The 26,757-nt window shown below is 40.8% G+C and overlaps 1 protein-coding gene across 1 annotated transcript in view; it reads right to left on the reverse strand.

Moving 5' to 3' along the window:
* TAF4B (TATA-box binding protein associated factor 4b) overlaps positions 1-26,757 on the reverse strand; it is an 83,980-nt gene that overhangs the window by 19,499 nt on the left and 37,724 nt on the right. The window contains exons 10-13 of the mRNA XM_060775196.2: positions 25,167-25,336; positions 18,210-18,340; positions 12,723-12,848; positions 5,695-5,751 (exon numbers count right to left, since the gene is read on the reverse strand). Of these exons, the coding sequence (XP_060631179.2) occupies positions 5,695-5,751; positions 12,723-12,848; positions 18,210-18,340; positions 25,167-25,336 (484 nt within the window). The remainder of the gene's footprint in view (positions 1-5,694; positions 5,752-12,722; positions 12,849-18,209; positions 18,341-25,166; positions 25,337-26,757) is intronic.

The following is a 26,757-nucleotide window of genomic DNA, read 5'->3' on the forward strand; positions in this document are numbered from 1 at the left end:
CAGATTTAAGACTCAAAACTTGGTGCTGAAATCACAGGACTTTATTGGAAAAGCACTTCCAACTGTTTCGGAATACAAAATACAGTCATTCAATGCTCTAAAACTACTAGACATATTTCTTATATAACTACACTTGCTTTACGTTCTTCCATTTTCCAGCATCAGGTGAAAAAGAATGACAAATGCTTTCAATATATATTTCTGAAGATTGAAATGTTTCAGATTTTGCCAGTCATGTACTTTACTAGTCTCAAAATGAAGGTTCAGGATCAGAAGTTGGAGAACCTGAAACTAGATTAGAAAAAGGGTTCCTTTCTTTCGGGAATCTATTTATTGAAATGAAACAAAATGCAAGTCTAATAAGGGACAGTTAATTTTGTCTAAATAGCTGTATTTATAGCTGCTGTGTAAGAATGATGGAAGTGGTAATTATTCAATAGCATAAGTAATTGATTTTTTTTTCAGGAAAAATACTGTCTATATGGATTTTGAGAAGATTTAGATGAAGAAGCTGAAGAAGGATCATCCTCAAAATGAAACTGAAGGAAGAAGTCAATTACCTGCTTCAGAAATGTAAACTGAGTGGGAATAAATCTTGAAAAACTATACAAACAATCCAAGAAGTGGAGCACTAGGAGCAACAGTAAATTAGAGCTGTGCAATTACAATGCTGTGCAATTACAACAAAATAAAAAACAATCAACAGTATGCTTGCACAAAGCAGTCTTATAGTTCTCTTTCTGTGTAATTATATGCTTTTAAGTCAGTGTTTCTCAGCCTGGGGGTCAGGACCTAGGGGCGGGGTAGTGAAGGGGTTTCAGTGGGGTCACCAAAGACGATCAGAAAACATATTTCTGATGGTCTTGGGAGCCCCTTTGGCAGAGAAGGCTGAAGATCTCTCCACCTGTTCTTCTCTTCCTTTTTGGAAACTGATGGCAAATCCTTCCACCAAAAGCCCTCATCCACTGTGATCAGCCAGCCTCTCAGCCAAAGGGAGGGCTGTTTCTGGGACTCCAAGTGGGGAGGGGAGAGCAGGCGTGCTCAACGCATGGCAATGTGGTACACGGGTGAGGGGGAGTGCGCAAGGTTGGAGAGAGGCTCGCGCCAGCAAGTCCGTTCAAGGCATGAGGTTTCTGTGTGGGAAGGTTGGCCCAATTCTATTGTTGGTGGGATTCATAATGCTCTTTGATTGTAGGTGAACTAAAAATTCCAGCAACCACAACTCCCAAATGTCAAGATCTATTTTCCCCAAACTCCAACTTTGGACCACATCTGTCATCAGCTGGGTTCAGTGCCCCGTTTTCCCCCCAACTCCACCAGTGTTCACATTTGGGCACATTGAGTATTTGTGCCAAGTTTGGTCCAGATCCATCATTGTTTGAGTTCACAGTGCTCTCTGGATGTAGGTGAACTACAACTCAGAAACTCAAGGTCAATGTTTGGTGTTATGACCTCCAGTATACTGACAATTGTATACCCTAGTAAGTTAGTGTGAAGATAGTTGGGGGTCCCACATCACAACTGTTTTTTTACCACCTGAAGTTTACCAACACTGCTGGGGAAATGGCAGTACTATTACATATTCAGTGTAATCAACCAATAGGTTGGGTATCCGGCGATGCCTAAGTTATTTGAAAAAGTTATTTTGGGGGGATTTTATAAATGGTCCCGCTAAGAAAATGCATAAAGCTGTGAGTGAACTACAACTCACACCATGCCAACACAGTCAAACTCCATCAGTACTTAAAGTTGGGCATGTTGGGCATGTGTGGCAAGTTTGCTCCAGATGTGTCTTCAGGGTTCAGTCTGCCCTCTGGCTGCAGGATAAACTACAACTCCCACCATCATGCGTCAGTCCTCTTAAACCCCTCCAGTTTGTTCAGTTAATCATGGGGGTTCTTTGTGCCAAGTTTGGTACCGGCCCATTGTTGGTGGGAGTCAGTTTCTCTGAATGCAAGTGAACTAAAACTCCCAGAAATCAAAGTAAATCCCTCACAAATCCCTCCAGTATTCAAATTTAGTCATATCAGATGTGCATGTCAAGTTTGGTCCAGATCCATTGTTGTTTGGGTTCACATTGCTCTCTGAATACAGATGAACTACAGTTCCCCCAAATCAAGGTAAATTCCCTGTCCTCCCAAAGCCCTCCAGTATTTTCTGTTGATCGTGGAGGTTCTATGTGCCAAGTTTGGTCCAGGCCCATTGTCGGGTGATGCAGGGTGAACTACAACTTCCATCTTGCTGAGTCAGTTCCCCAAACCCCTCCAGTAAGTTCAGTAACTGATCAATTCTGCTCTGTTTGCTGTGCACCATAGAAAAGAGTAGGAAACGGTTATGGGAGAGACAGTGGGTGGGAGCATGCAAATTCCACACCAATGCAGAGAGTAAGAAAAACAGATGTCTGTGGTGGAAGAAACACATAAAATCTAGGATTAAACTGTCATCGTATGAAATCATTAACTTGTATTTGTGAAGGACATTGGCAGGAGTTGGCAGATCTTGTATATATTCACAACACACTCTATAGCCTACAATGTAATTGGAGGGAGGGCCTTTGGTAGCTCCTCAGTGGTGGTGGTGAGGGGGGGTCATAGTTGTTTATGGAAGTGGGAGCCCTAGCCACATACATACATACATACGTTCACTTTTATTATGGATGGACATAGAAGATTTAATCGATGTAAACATTTGCTAAGACACCATTTCTAGATCCTAGTAAAACACTGGGAGCAACTTCCTATTACTCTAATAAGAAATAAATTTCACATTTTCCTGCAACAAGAACAAACTTAGCCTTTATATTTCACAAAATTTGAAAAGTCAGACCAAAATTGCACTCAGTATTTCAAATGTACTCAATAGTTCAATTGATTCACGCATGGACTCCAGTGACTGATGCTATCTGAAGATGTAGCTATAGATGGACTCATTCTATATTAAAAGCATTTATAGAGTAAAAGTAGTGTTTGGTTCCACACACAAACCCTTTCCCTTGCTTGTTGTTGTTTATTCGTACAGTCGTTTCTGACTCTTTTTGACCTCATGGAGCAGCCAACACCAGAGCTCCGTCAGCCACCACCCCCCAACTCCCTTCAAGGTCAAGCCAGTGACTTCAAGGATAACATCCATCCATCTTGCCTTTGGATGGCCTTGCTTATCTATTGCTAATGCCTTTCTGCCAGCACCATTATTTCTTATCTAGACTGATAATATCATCTCTTACTTTGGACTTGTTCAATCTCCCAGTTCCCATAACCTCATGAAAGTTGTAAGCAACCTGATGTCTTTCAGATATTTTGGACTACAATTCCCAAAAGACTTACACACCATGGCCAGGAATCAGGAATAATCAGAGTAATTCCCACAATGTTTGAAGAGCACAAGGCCACGTTGTTGTTGTGTGCCTTCAAGTCATTTTCAACATATGACAAACCTTTCTGAGGCTAGGACTGTGACTTTCTCAAAGTCATCCAGTGGATTTTCATGGGATTCCAAGCTGTTCTCCAGAGGTACAGTCCAGTTCTCAAACCACCTACCATGCTTATGCCACAAGCTCATTTACTCCTGCCTTAATGCAATACAGTCTAAGCATGTGTAAATGAAAATGGTGTACATTATATCTAATTATCTATCATCGTTATGTTGCTTTCCTTCCCCTCTGATAAACTTTAGACCTTAAGAATCTAATGGCAAAGAATCCTTTTGCATTCTAAACATACTGGTGGCACAAAGAAGTAAAAAATGACTATATCCCAGCTTTATTGATCACATTACTAAGGGCCTCTGTTTGTCTTAGAATACCCTATACTCATGCAAAAGTCTAGAAATTCTAGTTAGAAAAAAATCAATCCACAAAACCTTGGTCAACTAGATCATGGTCAATGTGAGTACTATACCTGAACTCTTATCAAAAAAGGAACCATCTCCCTTTCTGAGTAGAGTAGCATAAGACAAGAGCTTATTTTGTCCACTGACCCCCTGTACTTTCTTTGCCACTTCTGGCCTTTTTGAGTATTTGTGGAAGAAAATACTATCTGGCCCCTAGGACAGCACTGGTGCTTTTCCCTCTCCGCAGAATGATCCATGGGTCATGTCAAGTATTTGAGCAAATACAAGTTAGCAGAATCCATAATTTTGCCACCCAAACCTTCCCTTGAGTAATTCATAAATGTGTATGGTAATAGAATAAATGATCACTTTTGAGGAAATGCAATTTATTGATGTGAAAAACTAAAGAGGAGCACAGACTAAGGGAACAACACCATAGAGTTTCATACTATAATGGTTCCACCTGATGCAATCCTGGGATTTATGGGTTGGATGGGTACATATTTTATTTAGCAGACAATGCAGATCTATTCCTCCAAACTCCACCAGGAAAATTTGCTGGCAAACTTTTAGGATCCCACAGAGTCTTGACATATTCTTTCATTCCCAGTCTCCTGTTTTGTAAACACTTCTTTACTTTAGTTGAAATGCAGTAGACTGATTTAGGGACCATTACACTGGATTGCCATTTGTTTTGTCTTGCCTTCTACATTAATCCAAACAATAAGGGCCTTTAAAACATCCATAAATAACCTACTGCTGCTGCTATTGGCACCTAGAAGCCAACCGTAGCAATGTTAAGCAACAACAAATTTCATAGTTCAAGAGGCACAGTTAAGAAAAAGGTTGCTCAAAAAATCACTCATTTACCACAGAGATCCTTAAAAATGGCATGAAATCAGTCGAGTAACTATAGAAACCAATTTCTTCAGCTCCGTATCACACATCTCACACCTCAATTGTCTTTATTATTGTGTGCTGTCAGATCCTTAATCAGAAATGTGAACAGGCTTGATTTATTCAGCAGGGAAAAGAATCTGTAGGTCAAGTAAAAAAATTCTCACTCACAGTCTTCAACCTTAGGTATTTTCATTTAATTCTGTTCCTAGTAGCTCTGGGGGCAACTCCAGTGAGATCCAATATTAAGGCTCAATTAAAATAAGCTCCAATTAGTGGAGCTTTTTTCTCTCCGGCTAGAAAAGTCAGGAAATGGATATTGGGAAATGTAAAAAGTCAGCTACTGAGAGGAGGCTGTAGCAGACATAAATGAACTTATTTGTTGATTTCTGCAGTTGCTATGCAGAGGCCTCTGGGAGTGAAAGCTTAACCAGTCTAAGCTATAAACTAAAACCCCTGCAGCTAAACATGAACTGTGTGAAACAAGGGCTCCATTCCAGAACAGAAAACTGCTGGGCCCAGAAAATTAAAAGCCAGAGGCGTTTTCCATTTAAAACTAAATCCCAGTACCGCCTCCCAGCCAAAGAATTATAAGCAGTATCAGATTTACAAAACGAACAATTACCCTGGAAAAATGTAGCCTATTGTACGGTCCCAGATGCTAAATCTCAAAGTGTCTTCCCCCCACTTCTTTTTCTAATCCCACATTATATTCCTACCAAGCACACTGCTGTAGTTTAGGCCTGTCTAGAAATAGTTCTTTGTAAACTATGAAAATAAAATGTTAAGAGCTCATAATTCATTGACCTCATTTGAAGTGCTGCCCTTGCCTGCAGCAGTTCCTGTCCTTCCCCAAGGCCTCTGCAAATGGTATGCAACAGCAAAATAAACCCTGACCTAATTGCCAGGAGAGGGCTGCCAACCTTCCCTTGGAATACAAAGGCAAGCATGGTAACTTGAAAGTCCTACCTCTTTTGCTTTCTGCTTTAATCGCAGCTGTTCCGGATCTTCTTTATTGGAACGGCTCTATCAAAAGGAAAGGAAAGGGGGAGATATTCAAGAGGAATTAACTAGCACCCTAACACAACGTATTTTTAAATATTTAATAAGCCACATTTATTTCTCTCTTCTGATTGGAAACCTTAGCTGTAGGGGCTTGAGGCCTCCGGCAAGATTGGCACACACTCTCCCCACCCCTGTCGCCCGCCCTATAACCATCTCTTCATCAGGGACTGCTGCCTCTGTTCTCGCCCAGAGCAAGCTTGAACTAAAAATGATGCTAACGTTGTCAGTCAGGTCCAGCCTAGGCGTGATGATGTTCATGTCAGCAGCAGACATTGGCAAAGGGAGAAGGGGGAGTGAGAAAAGCAGCACAGATGCAAAAGAAGATTGGGGAGTACAGCAGACATCCTTAGGGAGCTTATTTTTTAAAACCTTCCCATTTTATAATGTTAGGTAGATGTCAACATAGCACAATTACAAGGGCTGTAATAATGTAGTTTCAGATAGTCACCCATGAATGATCAGACATGGGAAGGAAAGACTTCCAGGCCTATTGACAGACTGGTGTGAGGTTAAGACTCACAGCTAACTCTTAACTATATGTATGTTAAATTTTGCTAAAATTGTCTACTAGATCTCCATTACAGTGATAAATACTGACCTGAATTATGGAATGGAGAATCTGAGGAAGACTTTATCTACAAAAGCGTGTGCTACCTATTTCATTCTCTTACTCTCTAAGGAGCTATGAAGTCCCTTTGCATACTGGATTGCAGGATAATCTATGTATCCACAGGGCTAATATCCATGTTTGTTTTTTTTTACAATATTCAACAAAATGTGTCTTCTCTAGAAATCTCCAGTGTTCTCAAACATGACTATGTTATTCTTAGGCCAGATGCCTTCATTTCAATAAGGTACAGTATTTTGTTGTGATTTTGCATATCCAAGCAAAATCTGGTAACATATCCCCTGCTGATATGGCCGCCATACTGTATGGTGTTATTTTAAGACAGCTTAAAAAACCTTTAGCTCTCCATCTCCCATAGATCCCCACTATCATGTTGTGCTGGTTAGAGCTTCAGAGCGTTGAAGTCCAAAAAAAATGTCCACAGGACCAAATATTCAGAAGGCTCAATCTTATTGAATGACAATACTGATGGAATGGCTTCTATGACAGAAAGTGAGCTGGCAAGCTATTTCCCCTTTATTCTGTAAACAACCACACATCTTCAAAATCTGCTCCCATGGTGAGCGTAATCTGAGGAGCAGGCTTTCAGGAGGGAGAGGGGGCAGGAGAATTTTAATTTTTAAAACTGGATTTCATTATGTGTTCTCCATAATAACAGGAGATTCCTATGACTGACCCCCATTGTAATATTTGATATGGAAATATTTGGTGAGGGATGGCAATTGCCAAGAATTCTGTGAAATCTGGAGAAAAATGTCTGAAATGATTTGAGAATTGGATAAAGAAATGTCTCTTCACTGATTGTGGTTTGTTGAATAGCAAAAAGAATTTGAATGGTTTTTTTAAGTGTAGACTAGATGTGATGGCACACCAGGAAGATCTAATGAGAAACCTAAATGTGTCTGGCTATTTTCCCAGTGACCATCGGTATGCCCTAATTACTATTATTCCCCCAAAATAAAACTCTATAAACAAGATTAAGTTTAACAATTGTTTACTAAATAATCAAGGTGAATTACAACAATGTACAAAGGTGTGAATCTGAGGTAAAAAACAACTATAATTTCTATGAGGTAAATACTCTATAAACTCTGGGGTATGTACTATCTAAACTATCTATCTATAACTATCTATCTATAGGGCAAATACAAACTATCTATCTATAAACTCTAAGGCAAATACGGCTATAACTATTCTATGTATATGTACTATCTAATCTATCTATAAGGCAAATCTAACTATTCTATCTATGACTATCTATCTATAAGCTTTGGCAAATACATGATTAGGATGGCCTGTTCAAATTGCTAGGCCAGACCAGACACTATCTGGCAACTATCTATAAGCTAAGACTAACAAAGAATGGGAAACGAAGTTCTATAACCAGCCCATTCTGGCTCTGAGACAGAATGGGCTGAACCAACTGAGCTCAGCCTCTAGGGGGATCCTAAACTCCTACTCTAAAACTCTAGTAGAATGGAACAGTCTAACTCCAGGGAAATAATACAAGGCCGAGACATCACACTCCCCGCTCAAATTTGGAACAAATTTGCATATACATTATCACATATCACTCTATACAATAGAATACAACAAACTTTAAACCTTTAATAAAACCACCAAGTCTGTGATAAGTCTTTGGTGAGTATTAGTCTTTCAGTTGGAGTCCGTCTTGATTGGAGTCTTCCTGATATGGTCATCCACACTCGGACACTCTTCTTGGGTGACACCCATAAGCCAATAGTTCCAGGAAGCACTTTTGTCCTTTAAAGCAATGTCTCATACCTTGATGTCCTCGTTGGAGTGCTGTCAAACCTTTCTTCTCTGGAGTTGACTCAGGAAGCTCTGGAAAGGTGTTGTCCTTTGAAGAACCTGGGTCTGCGAGGCATTCGGAACCCGACAGCCAGCTGGAACGCAGCAACCTCCGAGCAGACGCCCCTCGGGAAATGATATCTGCAGGTCTCTCCTCAGCGGCGACATGAATCCACCGACTTGGCTCAGCACAGGAAATGCTCTTGTTGCCATCTGGCCTATTGCTGGTATCAGGCACAGTGTTCGGCTCCAAAAGAATGGAATCCTGACAAGCTGACTCTTTAAGCAATGCCTTCTTGTGGGATGGCAATGCTGCAGGGAACACTGCCTCTGTCGCCTCAAGCTGCTCAGAATCACAATGGAATGCATGAGCACTGGACCCCAGAAAATCTGGGTTGCAGCCACTGGAACATGGAGCCTCTTTCTCAACAGTTTTGGCAAGCAGCACCTGCTGTGAGTGTGGAAGGCTAGGTGGAGTGCCAGATGTATCACTGGAGTCAAAGGCTGATCTCACTTCGTCAGGCTTATTGTCTTTAAAGGGAAGGGGAGCTATCCAGCTTCCCTCTTCCGACTGCACTCCTTCTTTGCTTGGAATGTCCAGAAGTCTTTGCTCTTCTTTGGAGAAGCTCAAATCATCACCCTTATCTTTTAAGTCTCTCTTGGGGCTTTTGAAGAAGGAGGGGTTCCAGGCCACAGATGGCATGGAAAACATTTGATTTCGTGCAGAAAACACTGCCTTTTCCCTTTCTGCACCTTCGCCCTGACCCAAAGGAGAAACACCTGAGGCTATGGTTTGATTGACGAAGGAATTCTGGACACAAGGTGCATTGTCCAAAAACTCCACTTTAACTTCTTTCTCAGGTTTGGGGTCAGGGAGGGACCAGGTGGCAGGAACAGGGGAACAGGTGGAGAGCATAAAGGACTGGCTCCCCGCTGTAGACTTCTGCACTTTGACAGGACCCTCATCTTCATGAAAGACTGATGCTGATGGCTGATGGTTATGCTGAGGTGCAGATCTTTCCCCCTCCGCATTAGGCAGATCCTCTATTGTGTTGGTATAGATGGGGCTTAGCTTTTTGGTAGTGACATCTTTGTCAGACAGGAGAAGAAATGACATCTTTGATTCGATGTCCTCCTGAGGCAGCAGCCTAACATTTTCAGGAATTAACTCATCCTGAAAAGCTTTGGCAAGAATTTTTGCCTTAACTGCAAGCTTGGCCGCTTCTTTAGCCTTTTCAGTTATATTTCTTTTGCTTTGTAAAGCTGATAACTGGGCTTCCATTTCAGCTTGCTGTATGGCCTGTCTAGCTTCTAGTTGAGAGAAGTCTAGCTCTTTCACAGCCATAGCCGATTCAGCTTCTGCCTGCAAGATTTGCGCCTTGAACTTCATCCTCTCAACTTCTTTGAAATGTTGAGCTGCCACAGAAGAAATCTTACTGTGGGAAGATGAGGCACTTTTGCTGGAATGTACACTGGAATGTGAACGGTGGCTAAGTGATCTGACACTTAGGGGACGCTGAGGGTAGAAACCCTTGCTGGACTTGGGGCTTCTAGGAGGGGATAAAGAGTAAGCTTCCCTCAGCTGAAATTCCTGAAGCCGAAACTGTGCAGCTTCAAGCACGGAATTAAACTCTCTTTCTTTACTTTGATAGTCCAGTGATAATACTTGTAGCCTTGCTTGGGCATCATCATCATTCATGTTTGTAAGGACTTGTTGTTGTCTTTCTATAATAGTTTTCCAGAGTAAAAAACTATCCTGGAGCTCTTCTTTGTGCACTGCTATTACCTCAGGGTCTCTGGAGGCTAACAAGGTGTTCATGCCATACTGCAGGCGTTTCCAAGCACTTTCTGCCTTCACAATTAAAAGACTTTCCCTTTCCAGCAACAGCTGTAGGGCCTTCTCTGTGGGGTGCCTAACCCTATGTGAACGGGAAATGTGTACATGTCTGTCTGCACTTCCATCAGAAAGCCCATCCATTCTTGTTGTTTGCTGGTTGCCGAGGCAACAACTCTATATGGGTGAAGAGGACTGAGTGTGAGGCAAAATGTTCACACAGCCTGCTGTCACCACCTATGCTATAACAGCAAAACAACAATTTACTGGAATAGGTTAAAGAGTATTGTAACTCCTTTCCCTCAGAAAAATGCAAAAACAGGCCCCAAAACACCTTTTCCCGCTCTTTCTAGACTATAAGCACAAATCCCATAGAACTCTATGCAGGCAAAATGGCTGCCGCATCTTTTTTTGAGGGGACAATAAGGCTGTCACAGTTCTGATGTTATTATAGTAGGCTTAAAGGATGAACACAAAATGGCTGCCAAACTGTAAAAAACCCTTTTGGCGCCAAATGCCCCCTTAAGACAAATAGCAGATGCTAGCCTTGCCCTTTTTACTCTCTGACAGGAAACAAGCCTCCAATATCTTTAAAAAGGGCAGGCAGGCAGCTTTTTTACTTTAAAAGCTGCCCCTAACTCTCCTTACTATAAAAGTATTCAATTTAGCAACACTTCACCCAAGTATTCCTATAACTTTGTTACACTCTCCAATGGAAAAGTGGAAACAGTGCCTTTTTCTCTCACACACACCCTGAGGGAGTGGGCTCTCTCTTATAACTTTCTATAAGCAATCTGAAACGGCTACAAGCCGATCAGGATCCTAATCACTGTGAAAACAGTGCCTTTTCTTCTCTCACACCCCCTTTGCAGGGAGTGGGCTCTCTCTTATAACTTTCTATAAGCAATTTGAATCGGCTACAAGCCGATCAGGATCCTAATCACTGTGATGGCACACCAGGAAGATCTAATGAGAAACCTAAATGTGTCTGGCTATTTTCCCAGTGACCATCGGTATGCCCTAATTACTATTATTCCCCCAAAATAAAACTCTATAAACAAGATTAAGTTTAACAATTGTTTACTAAATAATCAAGGTGAATTACAACAATGTACAAAGGTGTGAATCTGAGGTAAAAAACAACTATAATTTCTATGAGGTAAATACTCTATAAACTCTGGGGTATGTACTATCTAAACTATCTATCTATAACTATCTATCTATAGGGCAAATACAAACTATCTATCTATAAACTCTAAGGCAAATACGGCTATAACTATTCTATGTATATGTACTATCTAATCTATCTATAAGGCAAATCTAACTATTCTATCTATGACTATCTATCTATAAGCTTTGGCAAATACATGATTAGGATGGCCTGTTCAAATTGCTAGGCCAGACCAGACACTATCTGGCAACTATCTATAAGCTAAGACTAACAAAGAATGGGAAACGAAGTTCTATAACCAGCCCATTCTGGCTCTGAGACAGAATGGGCTGAACCAACTGAGCTCAGCCTCTAGGGGGATCCTAAACTCCTACTCTAAAACTCTAGTAGAATGGAACAGTCTAACTCCAGGGAAATAATACAAGGCCGAGACATCACACTAGACATTCCTAAATTTAAGCAAAATATGCATGTGGTCTTTTTAATTAGGTTTTGGAACCCTGTGGCAAATTTCTAATGTTTGCCATTTCCTATGATTACAAATGGGTCAAAAGTTTACATCTAGGAAGCAATAGTTCAATGTGTTAAAGAAGGGTCAAACTAAAGGAACAGTCAAGCCCACTGTATTCACAGGGGATTGGTTCTCAGATACACTATAAATACAAAATCCAAGGATGCTCAAGTCCCATTATATACCGTTACATGGCAAAATTGTGTTCCTTATATAAAATAGCAAACAACTCAAGAGCTGGAGAGAAGCTGAAAGATTGTGAAATGATGAGAGGCTAAAGCATGATATGTCTACACATCAGCATAGTAATAAGTGTGTGTCACAATAGGGTTTGCATTTTAGATTGTTCCTTACTTACTAAGTTCCCATTGACTCAATGGGTCTACTTGATTGAGGGACAACAACTGCATTTATGCCGCTGAGAAGATCAACAGTAGTTCTGGGTGCTCTGTACAACCATCTGAGTCTTTTCTGAATTTCTTCTTGCAAGTACGTGTTGAGCATCCCTTATGCAGAATTCCAAAATCCAAAAAAAACCCCCTCAAAAATCCAAAATAGTCCACATGGGTGGCTGAGATAGTGAAACGTTTGTTTCCTGACAGTTCACTGCACACAAACTTGGTTCCATTTACAAGGTTATTTATTAAAATACTATATAAAATTACCTTCAGGCTACATGCATATGGTGTATATGAAACTCAAATGAATTTTATGTTTAGACTTGGATCCCATCTCCCAGATATCTCTTAAAATATAAGAATTCCAAAATACGAAAAAATGCAAAAAAAAAATCTGTTCCCAAACATTTTGGATAAGGAATACTCAACCAGTAAAAAGCTTCAATTGTTCAAGAAAGCTTTCTCAGAGTCTCATTCTTTCCCTTGAACCTTTAGACCTGCAGGACTTTAATTTTTTCCCATGAAACCAACAAACCATGGATCCTTTGAGGATGCCATGCCCTTCTGAATTATCTCACCTTGGCTGCACGGAGCAACTTCTCTCTTTCTTCTTCATCCCTTCTCTGTTTCTCTACCTGGTCCAGCTGTTCAAGAAATGTAAGTTGAGCCCGTGTATCACTAGATACTGTGTATATGTCTTTATCCTAAAAAAAGGAGAAAAATGAATTTATTATTTTAATTTTATTAATATACTATATGAATCAAGGCTCAGAAAACTCTGCATCTTGAAAACAGATTTTGGAGTCTTTATTAATGGTGAAGATGAATTCGTTTAATGGGAAAACAATAAACATTGACATTTTGTTTAGCAAGATTGCATCTCTTAGAACTACTTTGCTCAAGGTTAAGGCTTGCCAAGTCAGCTCTCAATATCTGTTCTCTATTAGTGATTTAACAGTATTTACATTTTTTCTAACACAACACAGGTATTTGGGTTGTTTACAATGTGTGTGCATGTGCTTATTGACTTATAATGACTGCATGAATTTCATAGGGTTTTCAAAGGCAATGAATACTTAAGAGGTGATTTTGCCAGCCCCTTCCTCTAAAACAGTGTTTCTCAAACTAACCAGCTGTTAGGAATTGTGGGCTCCAGCAAAGGATCACCGCCTTGTTGTGGCGCTGGAGCTTGAGCACCTCAATGATGTCATGAGCGAAACCGTGAAGGGTCACCCAAAGCGCAAAAGCTGGGTTGCAGCTAAACATAAAAAAACCCAAGATTATGGCAACAAGAATGACTGACAACTGGAAAATAGAGGGAGAAAATGTGGAGGCCATGACAGACTTTGTATTTCTAGGTGCAAAGATTACTGCAGACGCAGACTATGGCCAGGAAATCAGAAGACGCTTACTTCTTGGGAGGAGAGCAATGTCCAGTCTCGATAAAATCGTAAAGAGTAGAGACATCAGACTGGCAACAAAGATCCGCCTAGTCAAAGCCATGGTATTCCCTGTAGTAACCTACGGATGTGAGAGCTGGACCTTAGGGAAGGCTGAGCGAAGGAAGATCGATACTTTTGAACTGTGGTGTTGGAGGAAAGTGCTGAGAGTGCCTTGGACTGCGAGAAGATCCAACCAGTCCATCCTCCAGGAAATAAAGCCCGGCTGCTCATTGGAGGGAAGGATACTAGAGACAAAGCTGAAGTACTTTGGCCACATCATGAGGAGACAGCAAAGCCTAGAGAAGACAATTATGCTGGGGAAAGTGGAAGGCAAAAGGAAGAGGGGCCGATCAAGGGCAAGATGGATGGATGGCATCCTTGAAGTGACTGGACTGACCTTGAAGGAGCTGGGGGTGGTGACGGCCGACAGGGAGCTCTGGCGTGGACTGGTCCATGAGGTCACGAAGAGTTGGAGAGGACTGAACAAATGAACAACAACAGGAATTGTGGGAGCTGAAGTTCAAAACATCTGGAGGAGCAGTTTGAGAAACTCTGCTAAAAATACAGGGTGCAACACCTAATATTCATTTGTAGACTCCCATCCAAGTACTACCTAGGCTGAACTTACTTTGCTTCCAAAATCAGATGAGATCTGGTGCCTTTGTGATGCTTAGAAACAGATGCAACAATGAAAACAGAGAGCCAGGAAGATTTTGCATGAAAAAGCAAAATCATAAATAAATTAACAAAGAACTACACAAGCATCTCTAAATCTATAAGTTATGAAAAGAGTTCAAACTTAAAAGGCTCAATGAGTAACCCAATAATTTAAGGAAACTGCAACCCCTTCAGAGCACAGAGAAATCTGATTGGCTTGTAACTACCCTCTAAGATCTCTATTTTACTTGTACTAGGGGAGTGATTAAGTCTAATGCAAAGTATATACAATGCCTCTTTCATAAAACCTTATTGAAGGCATAGGGCAGCTTTTGACTATGGATGCAGTATATGCAGAGCAAATGTTTTGCTAAGTATGTCAACAGTGCCAGGGAGGGCAATTTTAGTTCTGAATGAATTGGGAAGAGACTATAAAACTACCTTTATCATCTCCACCTCCCTATATATTTAATTATAACAAACATTTATAATTTAGACATTTATACGCTATGGCTAAATGGCAGTGTATAGTTTTGTCCAGGATTTGAGTTGACAGAGTTACATCTAACTCAATGGTTCTCAACCTATGGGTCCCCAGATGTTTTGGTCTTCAACTCCCAGAAATCCTAACAGCTGGTAAACTGGCTGGGGTTTCTGGGAGTTGTAGGCCCAAACACCTGGGGACCCCACAGGTTGAAAACCACTGATCTAACTGATTTCTTCCACCACGTTCTGATTTAGAAGACCGACTGCCTCACTTAGATGTGATAGAAGATAGTTGGAAGTCATCTGATTAGTGACAACACTGTAGTCCCCATCCATGGAACACCTCTTCATGAAGTTTTATGTAGAAGTTAAACTGCAGAGGAAAGAGCAATAATCCATCTTCTAGAACTGATTAACAAACTAGGGTCAAAATACAATATGAATTCTTTTTATTGAGTAGAAGGTTTTAGACAATGGCATAAGAGGCAATCAAGGTCAAAAAAGTCAACTGTGTTGCACAGCTACTGACACCCTCAGCAAAAAGAGTTTTCCATTCCAAAAACAGGCCAACATTCAGCTGAAATGCATCTAGAAAATTAGTTTCGTTCCAAAGTAGTGCCTAGATCTGCCTAAAAGGAAACATTTACCTAGAAGTAAAACACTACTGATCAGCCTGCTGTTACTTACATCTTTTACAATTCCTGCAATAGTGATCTGATTACTAATTATTTTTAAAGAGATTGGAATTGCCCACTTTCACAGAGAATAATTTGCTACCACAGCAGCTAGACCCAAGATACTAGTGATTATGTCAGTTGTACCTGCATGTATAAGAAAAAGGCTTATCATTAATTAATTTAGGCTATGTTTAATTATAAGCTGCCAGTGTGCTCAGAAAAATAAGCCCAGCACCAAAGAGTAGCTTCACTGATGCCTGATGAAACTCAAAAACAATGTAGGCTGAGATCTCATGGGCAGAGAACACAGTTTACATGAAGAAGGTCCAAGGCTGAACCCTTGTCATTCTTCGTTTCAAAAGACCAGCTAACAGGTGACGAGAAGGGCTTCTGGCTGACATCCTGAACTGCTACTGTGAGGCAAACACAGACAACACTGGGTTGGATGGACATAACAGTCCGGTCTGTTACACATCAGCTCCTGTATTCCACTTCCTGCATTATAGTTAATACAGAAAAGTGATTGCAAAACTTAGGATCTACAAGGAAAAGAGTCCCCAGCTTCTATTTACATCACTTAAAAGCTTTTCAGATGTTTATTCTGTGTAAATCCAGGGTGCTAAGATATGACGTACTGGCTCAGTATTTGAAATGGCATTTTTAAAATTTATGATATTTGCACATGCAGCACCGCAGCACCTTTGTGCAGCACTGAACTTGCAAATATTTGCAAATAAATACTCACAGAAAAGAAAATACCTAGGAACAGGTTCAGTATCAAGCATGCTTTGCTCTGACAACAATAATAAATTGCTTTGAATTTTGAATAGTGCAGAATTACAGGTTGAGTATTCCTGGCAATCCAAACAGTTCACATGTCTGGCTAGACAGTGATACCTTTGCTTTCTGGTTGTTCAGAGTATACAAAGTTTGTGTCAGGCACAAAATTATTAAATATAGTGTAGAAAATTACCTTCAGACTGTATATGAAACATAAATGGATTTCATGTTTAGACTTGGATTCCATTTCCAAGATTTCTTATTACGCATATTATGCATATGCAAGTATTCCAAAATCTGGGAAATAACTGAAATATAGAACCTTTCTGTCCCAAACATTTTGGATAACAAGTGCTGAACATATATCTGAATGGTGACAAAGTATGGCATCTTGCAAATGCTCCAATATTGTTTAAAAATAATTTTATGTCCTAATCTTCTAACATGGTAAATTTGTCTTTTAACAGCAGAAGAATACAAAGATTTTGCATTGTTTCATTTAAAATTGGGCTGTCAGGAACAACCTTTTAGAATTTCTCAGCAGAGAAAAGACAGCCATCCTCTTACTAGACCAATAGTTTTCAGCCTGTAGGTCCCCAGATGATTTGGACTACAACTCCCAGAAATCCCAGCCACTTTACCAGCTCTTCGGATTTTTGGGAGTTGAAGGCCAAAGAATCTGGGGACCCACAGGTTGAGAACTACTGCACTAGACCAATGGTTAAATCTCCTCCCTGCTTGTCATGTGGATCTGGTCAACTAAGACAAGGAAGGAAAGAAGATGGGTCAGAAAAGTCCTGGCTGCACATCCTCCTGAATGACAAGTGTTTTAAGACAATATATGGAAGTTCTCCTGGTTGCAATCTGGTAACGCTCAAGCTGTTTTCAAATGTTCAGTGAGTCAAATGCCCATGAAGAATGATAACATTTAAGCACATAGTATATACAGCAGTTTTGAGAACTCTGCAGTGTTCCAGATGCTCCTAAACTTAAACCACTATTAGCCTCAGCCAGTGTGGCCAATGAACAAGGCTGGTGACAGCAGTCCAACAACATCTGTAAAACCACTGGTAATGCAACAGAGGTGGACTTCCAAATCCACCACCGTTGCTAGCTCCTGTAAAGACAGAAAAGCAGTTTTTCTATAAGTGAAAATTAGAACTTAAGAAAAGTATCATTCATATTCTCTGCAACTATAACATTTGAGATAAAATTTAAAAAGACCTCTCACTCCTAAGAGTTACACTGTAATATTTAGGTCTAAATAAAATTGTTAGAATCTCTGATCTCTAGAAATTCTAATGTATATTTGTATATAAAAAGTTATTCCAATATGTAGTGCTTGTAGTGCAGAAAATAATCGGTAATGTGCCTTAGCCACCATTTTCCAGTTCTCAAGCCTTGAGGCTCCCCAAAACGAGTCCATAAAGAAACAGGGTGCTATAGTGATTTCAGCCTTAGAATATGACCAGGATCTGAATTCCCCCTCAGTCATGCAAATCCACTCCATGACATTGGGCAAGTCACACATTCTAGCTTCAGAGGAAGGCAAGGGCAAATCCCACGTTAGAGTTAAAAACTTACTAATATATATGGAAGAACTTTAGATGAGACAGCTTGGTTGTGAAACACTCAAGCTGGGAGATATCATTTGATATACATTTGTGTCATTGTCACTGATCATGTTTGATCCTACATGGCCAAATATCTTCTAGATTGCACAGAAGTCAAAGGCATCTGTTAGCACCCACACATGCACAAGAAAGAGTGAAAAAATCCCATATTGTTATCCTTCAGAAGGTTACAATGGAATAGGGACTTTGTGGCTTTGCAGTTGTCATCAATTTTCTATTTATTTTTAGTCAAGTTAGGGTTTAGTACAACCTAATAATCAAGATACTATGTGCTTAAATGTTATCATTCTTCATAATAAACTTAGGGTGCATGATCTCAATTTAAAATGCCACTAACAAAATACTGTTCAGATCAAGAAGCCCAATGAGGTTTTCTTTTTTTCTTTTACCTTATAGGTCACCATGCGATGTTGAGCAATTACAGTCAGTTTCTCCAGAAGCCCTCTTAATCTCTTCTGTGTAGCATGGGAGATCAAGTTCAGAACATCCGAATTAACTTCCGTAATGCCATGCTTTTTACCTGTGGAGGCAGAAAAAATCCATTACGTGTTTTAGTACTAGCTGATAATTGAAATAATTAGCACAGCAGGTATTCTGTTCCCCCTGGAAGTCATACCCATTATGAATAAAGGTTTGGGAGATTGTGATTTTCCTGGTAAAGTCACAACTTCAAAGATCTTAGACATTACATTAATAAAACCTAGCCCACAGCTTCAGAAAATAGACATTGTTTCACTTAGCCTCTAGAATCACTCTCCTTGCAAGGTCATTTATAGGACAAACTTAATAAGAATACAGAAATCAAGCCTTGTGGTTTGGAGAAGGAGAGAAACAGTAGCAGTAGAAATTAGTGCCATATTCTGTTAATTTCAGTAATTAAAAAAACAGAGAATTACATTTTGCCCTTTTTGACACAGTGCTTGTTAAATTCTGACATGTTAATGAACAGAGATGGTTTTTGCAACATACTTCAGGCATCTGAGTCTGAGCCCTTTCTGTACCCCTGCCATCCCAACAACAGATGGCAAGATGACCTACACCCCCAAGAGAACTGCTTCGAAAACAGCGAACTCAATTAGGTTCCTAATGCATCCCCCTTCCCTCTCTACTACTATCTCTGCAACTTGGTAGATGAGCTCTTCTTTTTGCCCTTTAAGCATCACCATCCACTCTCCTCACTCCTGCTGGTATTCTCAGAGCATCAACACCAAGGCAAATTGCTTTTAGTGAAGCTCCTTGAACCCTGTGCTAAGACCATGCTTCACCTCTGCAATGCCCTCAAGTTGCACATACACTAATAAAAGTTTTCTCTGGTTGACAACTGACCTCCATCAGCACAGGTTTAGTGAGGTAGAGTGAATATCCAATTCAATGTTAGAGTAGCAAGTGACTTAAACCCATACCCAGAGGCATTTTCTTGCACCTGCACTCCCTCTTCTGGGATGTGATGACTGAAGAACACAAAATGTATGTTGATGCACAAAAGCGACCTACTTTGACATCAAAAATAAAATGCAGACTTAAAACAGACAGGTGTGGCTCCTGCTTTCGAAGCACAAATTAGACAAGCCACTATCAACATAAAACAATTGTCTTGCATTAAATTGCTGGAATGTGTTCTTTACCAGTTAAGCGTTGGATTTAAACAGTGTTGTTCACTGATGCAAGATAGCTTCACTCAAGTAGCTTTCAAACATACCCTTAAATTAAGAGATGCGGTAAACAAAATGATAGCTCAAATATGATTGATAATAAGGATGGCCATGATTTAGAGCAGTACTAAATACTGATGTGTCCAACTATGTTAATAAAAAGAATGGAGTTTAAAGATATTCAGACAACACTTTAATGTTGCATTTCTTTGGATTCTGTAAATTGGACCCCTCTGTGTAGTCTGACATGGTGGTTGTGAGAGTGGTCCAGCATTTTGTGGACCACTCTCACAACCACCATGTCAGACTACACAGAGAAGCCATTGAAATCCACAAAACATGAAATCCACAACAGAAAGGAAGAAACCATGAAAATGAACAAAATCTGGCTACCAGTATTAAAAAATTCTAAAATTGCAACAGCAAAAACAGCAGAGAGAAAAACAGGCAGGGACATCTAATCACCCTTCAAGAAGAGTTTGCTCCAGGCACAGTCAGCCCATTGTATGCTAATCAAGGTGGTCAGTTGAAAGATTCACACCTAGCCCAACTTACAAAAGCCCTTTGTCTCACCCTGGTCATTCCACAGATATATAAACCCCTTTTTTCCCAGCTCCAGCAGACCTCACCTCTGAGGATGCTTGCCATAGATGCAGGCGAAACGTCAGGAGAAATGCCTCTAGAACATGGCCATATAGCCCGAAAAAACCCACAAGAACTGAATATCTCTTTCTGTTGCTTACCCCCCCCCCCCCCAACAACCCAGCCTAATATGATTTGGGAAGGGGGTGCCAAATATGCCTGATCTCCATATAGGACATCTGGGGTGTTGTTGGAGGGATGTTGCAGTTTTCTAAACTCTTCTTGAGGGCTAATGTAACTCCTTAACCTCCCAAGGCTGCCTACTTTAGTCTAAGATCACATTGTTCCAACACACTGCTGATATTCTCCCTAAATGTGAAGACCATTCTCATTAAAACAGAACACCGGCCTGGAATAGCACAGTTTTAAATAATTTTTGTGGCACTGTTTTTAGAACAGACCTCCTCTCCATGATATAACTGTCCAGGTGAGAACAACGTATCCAGGGTTTGCATTTCTTCCACCTCACAATAAGAACTTACCTATCAGACTAATGGGGTATTCCAAAGGAAGACCATTCTAGGAGTATCTGTCTTATTAAAGCAAAGTATGGGAAACATTTTCAGAAATAGAACTTTCAGCACCAATGCTGGCTAGTATTTATTGCCTGGCCAGCTATTGACAACTTCTAAGCCAACCAATAGACCCTCATTTTCCCTGAAATAATTCTTGGAGCAATGGCCACAGAGCCATTTAGCAATTGTGACCTTCTCCAAAACACTGTACAATTCTCAAGGAGGTGCGCTGCATAGAGCTTTGCATACAGTGCTCTCTACCCTATCATTAAAACCAATTCTCATCATCATCATCATCTAATAACTTATTAATCGCCCTCCATCTGAGAATGCTCCAGGCGATTTACAGCTAAATTTGAATGCTCTAGTAAAAAGCCAGGTCTTAAGTGCGAGAGTAAAAGGCCCTAAGTCACGCATGGCTCTCATGTAGGGCGGCAAGGAATTCCACAAGGCAGGGGCAGAAATAGAAAAAGCCCTGCACCTGGTCCTTTCCAAGTGCACTTCTCTAGGACCTGGTATATAGAGTAAGTCACGTTGGACTGGTCGTTGCGACCTCCGATGATGGGAGAATGAGAGGCGGTCCCTAAGGTACGATGGACCCTGGCCGTAAAGAGTTTTAAAGGTCAGAACTAGCATCTTATACAGGCCATGGTACTCAGTTGGAAGCCAATGTAAATGTTGCAGCACTGGTGTTATATGGCATTTCATGGGCGTTCTTGTGAGTAATCTGGCTGCCGCATTCTGAACAATATGAAGCTTTCGGGTCATAGACATCGGAAGGCCCACATACAGGGCATTGCAATAGTCCAGCCTAGACGTGACTGTGGCATGGATGACAGTTGCCAGAGCCTCGTCAGATAGGTAGGGTGCCAGTTGCCTCACTTGTCGTAGATGGAAAAAGGCCTGTTTGCTGGCAGCAGTGACCTGAGCTTCCATTGTCAGCTGTGAATCCAGGATGACACCTAAACTCTTAACAGTGGTCGATGGAGATAGGGCGGCACCATCGAAGGTGGGTAATGGAGGAGTCAGACCTGCTGGGCGGCCATGCCAGAGAATCTCAGTCTTCGCCGGGTTCACCTTCAGTCTGCTAGCACTTACCCAGTTTGACAGAGCTTCCAGACATAGGATGAAATTGTCTGGAATTGACGTTGCTCCAGACTCCAGACGCAGAAGTTGGGTATCGTCTGCATATTGGTAGCAGTCCAGGCCGAAACTCCGAGCCAAACTAGCAAGGGGTCTAACGTAGATGTTGAAGAGAAGAGGAGAGAGAATTGCACCTTGGGGGACCCCACATAGGAGGGGGGATCTATCAGAGACTTGATCCATGTACTCCACGCGTTGACTTCGGTTCCGGAGAAATGAGTTGAACCAATTGAGGGCCTGACCACGAACTCCAGACGTGGCAAGACGGTGAATTCTGCAGAGTTATAGTACTCCACCTTTCCAAAATTGTAGTACAGAAACATAGAGATATAGTAACAGTATCAGGATTAGACAATGACACTGCCACTATATCTCTGATTAAAATCTGTTATCTGTATCCAGGCTCTGTTTACCCTGCTAGTCCAGTTAACATCTTTGGCAATAATCAACTTATATACCCCAATGAATTCTGTCGGCTTTGGGAAATTGATGTTTCTGTTTGATGTTTGTTTTCTGTTGATATAATTTACGTGACAGGTTATGTCTTATTTTAATTTTATTTATTTAGGGTATTTTTACCCCGCCCTTCTCAACCCCCTGGGGGGACCCAGGGCGGCTTCGAGCCGGCACATATTCGATGCCTACAATTAAACACAATAAAATACACAACAAACAGTGATTATAATTATTAAAACATTGAGTTAATACAATAAAATCTACTAGAAAAGAAGCCAGCCTGGTGGCCATCGTTTCACCGAGTTCTGTAATTAGTGATTCCATTCAGCTTATCATAATCCGTTTCCATAGCTCTTGTAATCATTGTCCTTGTCAGTCTGCCAGATTGCCCAAAGGCCTGGTCCCATATCCATGTTTTTAATTTCCTTCTAAAAGACAGGAGGAATGACAATGATCTAATTTCCCCAGGTAGTGAATTCCACAGGCGAGGGGCCACCACCAAGAAGGCCCTGTCCCTCGTCCCCACCAGTCTCGTTTGTGACAAGGGCGGGGCCAAGAGCAGAGCCTCTCCAGAAGATCTTAAATTCCTAGGTGGGATGTAGAAGGAGATACATTTGGATAGTTACGCTGGGCCGGAGCCGTATAGGGTTTTATAGGTCAAGACTAGCAATTTGAATTGTGCCCGGAATGGATCGGCGGCCAGTAGAGCTGACATAGAAGAGGGGTGGTAAGATGTTAAGTTGTAATTTGTTCTTATATAATTGGGTTATTATTATTTTTTCTATTATGTGTATTGGTTGTCGTATTCAGGCATTGAATGTTTGCCTTTATGTGATTGGAATCCGTCCTGACTCCCTTTGGGGAGACAGGGCAGAATATAAAGAAAGTTGTTGTTGTTGTTATATTCAAGGAGCAGCAAAAAGGATGAAGTGATGTCAACAAGCCCAGAGGAAGAACATTCATTTCACCTATTGGCTCAGATTCATTTGTTGACCAAATCTGAAGAAGAAACGCTATCCCATGGAGTTGTAAGAATCAAAGCTCTATCCTTAAAGCTCAGAGGACCCAGGTAGTAATTATTCTTAGTAATAAATCTAGTTCCACTCTGAGATTAAACATTAAGTTTTAGGATTTCTTGGATAAGTTTCAAAGGGCCAACCTGTGCATATTAACTACATGTTGGTTCCAAGAACTAGAATGGGTTGAACATCAGCAGAACTGACCTGAAAATAATAATATCCAGTTTCAAATATTAATATTTGAAATATTTGCACATTCTAAACATCTGTTTCAATGGCACTAAGACATCAATTAGTTTGTCACTTTAACACCATAGCTAGTAACTATCGCTCACCTTCCAATTTTGGGCAAGGTGATTGAGCGGACAGTGGCAGGGCACCTACAGCAATTCTTAGATGAGACTGCGGGTTTGGACCCCTTTCAATCAGGCTTTCGCTCAGGTCATGGGACAGAGACTGTCTTGGTAGCTATTACTGATGAAATTCGTCATCAGTTAGACTGAGGTGGATCAGCGCTATTGGTACTCTTGGACCTCACCGCTGCATTCGACACCATGGACCATGACTTGCTGATTCATCGATTGGCTATGCCTGGTGTATGAGGTTTAGCCCTGAAATTGCTCAGTTCATTCCTCCGGGACCGGACACAGAGGGTGGAGTGGTTAGGCCAAAGCTCTGAGAGCTCCTGCCTTTGCTGTGGAGTTCCCAAGGGTGCTATCCTCTCACCCCTGTTATTTAACATCTACGTCCGGCCACTTGCTGGACTGGTGCGGAGCTTTGGCATAGAGTGCTACCAGTATGCAGATGATACCCAGCTACTCTTGCATCTCAAACCTGGGACAACCGCGATTCCTGAGAACTTTAGGCTGTGTTTGGAAGCAGTGATGAGTTGGCTGCGAGCGAGCAGACTAAAAGTGAATCCTGCAAAAACTGGGATACTCTGGCCTGGCCAGCCGCCAGAATTAATCCAGTCTCTGCCTGATTTCGATGGGGAAGCTCTGGTTCCATCTGCCACTGTTAAAAGCCTTGGGGTTGTGTTGGACTCATCGTGGACGATGGAGGTCCAGATCACTGCCATAAGTAAGCAGGCCTTTTTTCATCTTCACCAGGCAAGGAAATTGGCATCCTACCTTTCGGTAGAAGCATTGGCAATGGTAATCCATGCAGCAGTCGCCACGAGGTTGGACTATTGCAACACCTTATATGCCGGCCTTCCGAAGTCAACAACTCAGAAGATTCGGATGGTCCAAAATGCAGCAGCCAGGCTGCTAGCAGGATCATCTATAAGATCCCATATCACACCAATTCTGCAACAACTGCATTGGATACCAATAGAACATCGGATCTCTTACAAGATACTGATCCTGACATTTAGAGTTCAAAATGGCCAAGGACCTTTATATCTTTGGGACTGCCTCATTCCTTTTCTCCATCAGTGGTCATCTCGATTCACCCAGGAAAATCTCCTCTACATACCGGGCCCTAGGGAGGTACACCTGGAAGCTACAAGGCATAGAGCTTTTTCGACCTATGCTCCAATTCTGTGGAACTCTTTGCCTCCATACATTAGGGCAATGTCGGAGTTGCGACCTTTTGTAAAGGCACTCAAGACTTGGCTGTTTGGTTGTGCATTTAAGTAATCAGATCTAATTTGCCAAATAGTCACTGTTGAATGTTTTTATGTTGAATGTTTTTATATTGTGTAAATGCTATTTTAGATTGTAAGTCACTCGGAGCACCTTGGTGGAGAGCGACTAATTAAGAAATAAAGTGAACTGAACTGAACTGCCCGTCTTTAAATAAGTCTTTGTGCTCAGTAAAGAGTGAGGACAGTACATTCAGAAAATGAATAATCAAGGCTAAGATATGAGAAGTCCACATTATGACCTGGAGTATTCTCCAAATTTAAGATTTCTCACCTATTTCTAAGATCTTCTTCTGCAGTGCATCCAAAGAAAGGAGGAGTTCCTCTGGACAAGACTGGATGACTGAACCAACTGCTTCAGAATGAGATGTCAATATGCATGCACTCTCTTCACTCAGATTGACTCCAGCCATAGAAGTCACATCATTGATATCATCTTCATCTCTATCAAACAAAAACACAACTTTTCTTATATCATGTATTACTGTATTAAAAACAAACAGTCCATAAAATAACGACTTTTACCAATGGAAAGGTAATTCCTTGCAAACTGTTCCTTAACTTATCTGATCTACACTCTCCAATTTAACCATTAGGTACACTTTTGGACTTAGGCATTCTTTTCTCTCCCTTAAATATAGAAACAAATTAAGATTTCCAAGAAGTGTAACCCTTAGATCATAACCAACATCAAGGGCTAAAAGTCTGAAGGCCAAGTTAGACATCAAAAAGATAAGAAAGGGGAGCGAAATCTAGAATGAGTGGGAGACAATGTCATTTGACATCATGCTGAAAAAGAAACTAGCAGTAAGATTATCTGATAAAGTCAAGTGGTGACTGGAAAGAACAAATTAACTGTTGACCCCATCCACTCCTGCTTAACCCCACCGCCCCTATTCCAAAATGACAAAGTGAAAAAGGACTGTCAAGATATAATTCTATCTACATGCATTGTGTATTTTGCCTTTAAGTTAGCCTAGTCAGAAATAACCACACATTCCAAATTGTGGTGGTATTGTGCAACATCCACTGCTGTTTAAGCAGATGTTAGAACAAGCTTTTGGGCTATACTTCTCTCAAAATGCAGCATATAAGAATACAGCATACATGAAAATACAATTTAAAAAACCACAACAGCAGATAGGGTTATTTAAAAAAAAAAAAAAGACCCACTGATCAAATGGGGTACTGTTAAATAAACATTTCCCATTTCTATCAGTATATATTATCTAAACAAATAATGAATTCAAAACACCTAGAGACATTTGTTCACATATATTATATTTTGGAAAGGCTCAGTAAAAGGTGATACATAAATGAAGGTATAGTGCTCATCAGGTTATATTTTTGTAAAAAAAACCACGCTAGCAGATTTACCAACATGTTACTATAAACATATAGAAAGAAGCAGATCTGATATTTAGAACTCTCCACAAACTTGTATTGAATTGTTACACCAATTACATACTGCTTAAGAAGTCTATTAAGATTGTTAACAGTGCTTTCTGAGGAACACCATATGAACTTTAACAGTCTCAAGTGGCTTCAAGTTAATAGTTAAGGCCAAGCGCAATTGATCCTACGTTTTATGTAAAATTTAACATTCAAGTCCTGCCTAGATTGGTGCAGCCTTGGTTAGATAATGGTCTCTAAAACACCTAGAGGACCAACATTTGAAAGACATTGATTTAAATGTCAGTAAAGCAATAAAATAAAACTAGAACCAGTCTATGAGAATATGTCCTCCAATGTATTTAACAGGGACATGTTGCATCATAGATACAACACCAAGGCATTTAAAAGAAATGGGTGAGAAAGCTAAGTAGGTTCCAGTCTGATGTAACATTTGATTGACGAAGCAAAAG

Source organism: Anolis sagrei, chromosome 4 (genome assembly GCF_037176765.1).
Source record: "Anolis sagrei isolate rAnoSag1 chromosome 4, rAnoSag1.mat, whole genome shotgun sequence".
Taxonomy (NCBI): Eukaryota; Metazoa; Chordata; class Lepidosauria; order Squamata; family Dactyloidae; genus Anolis; species Anolis sagrei.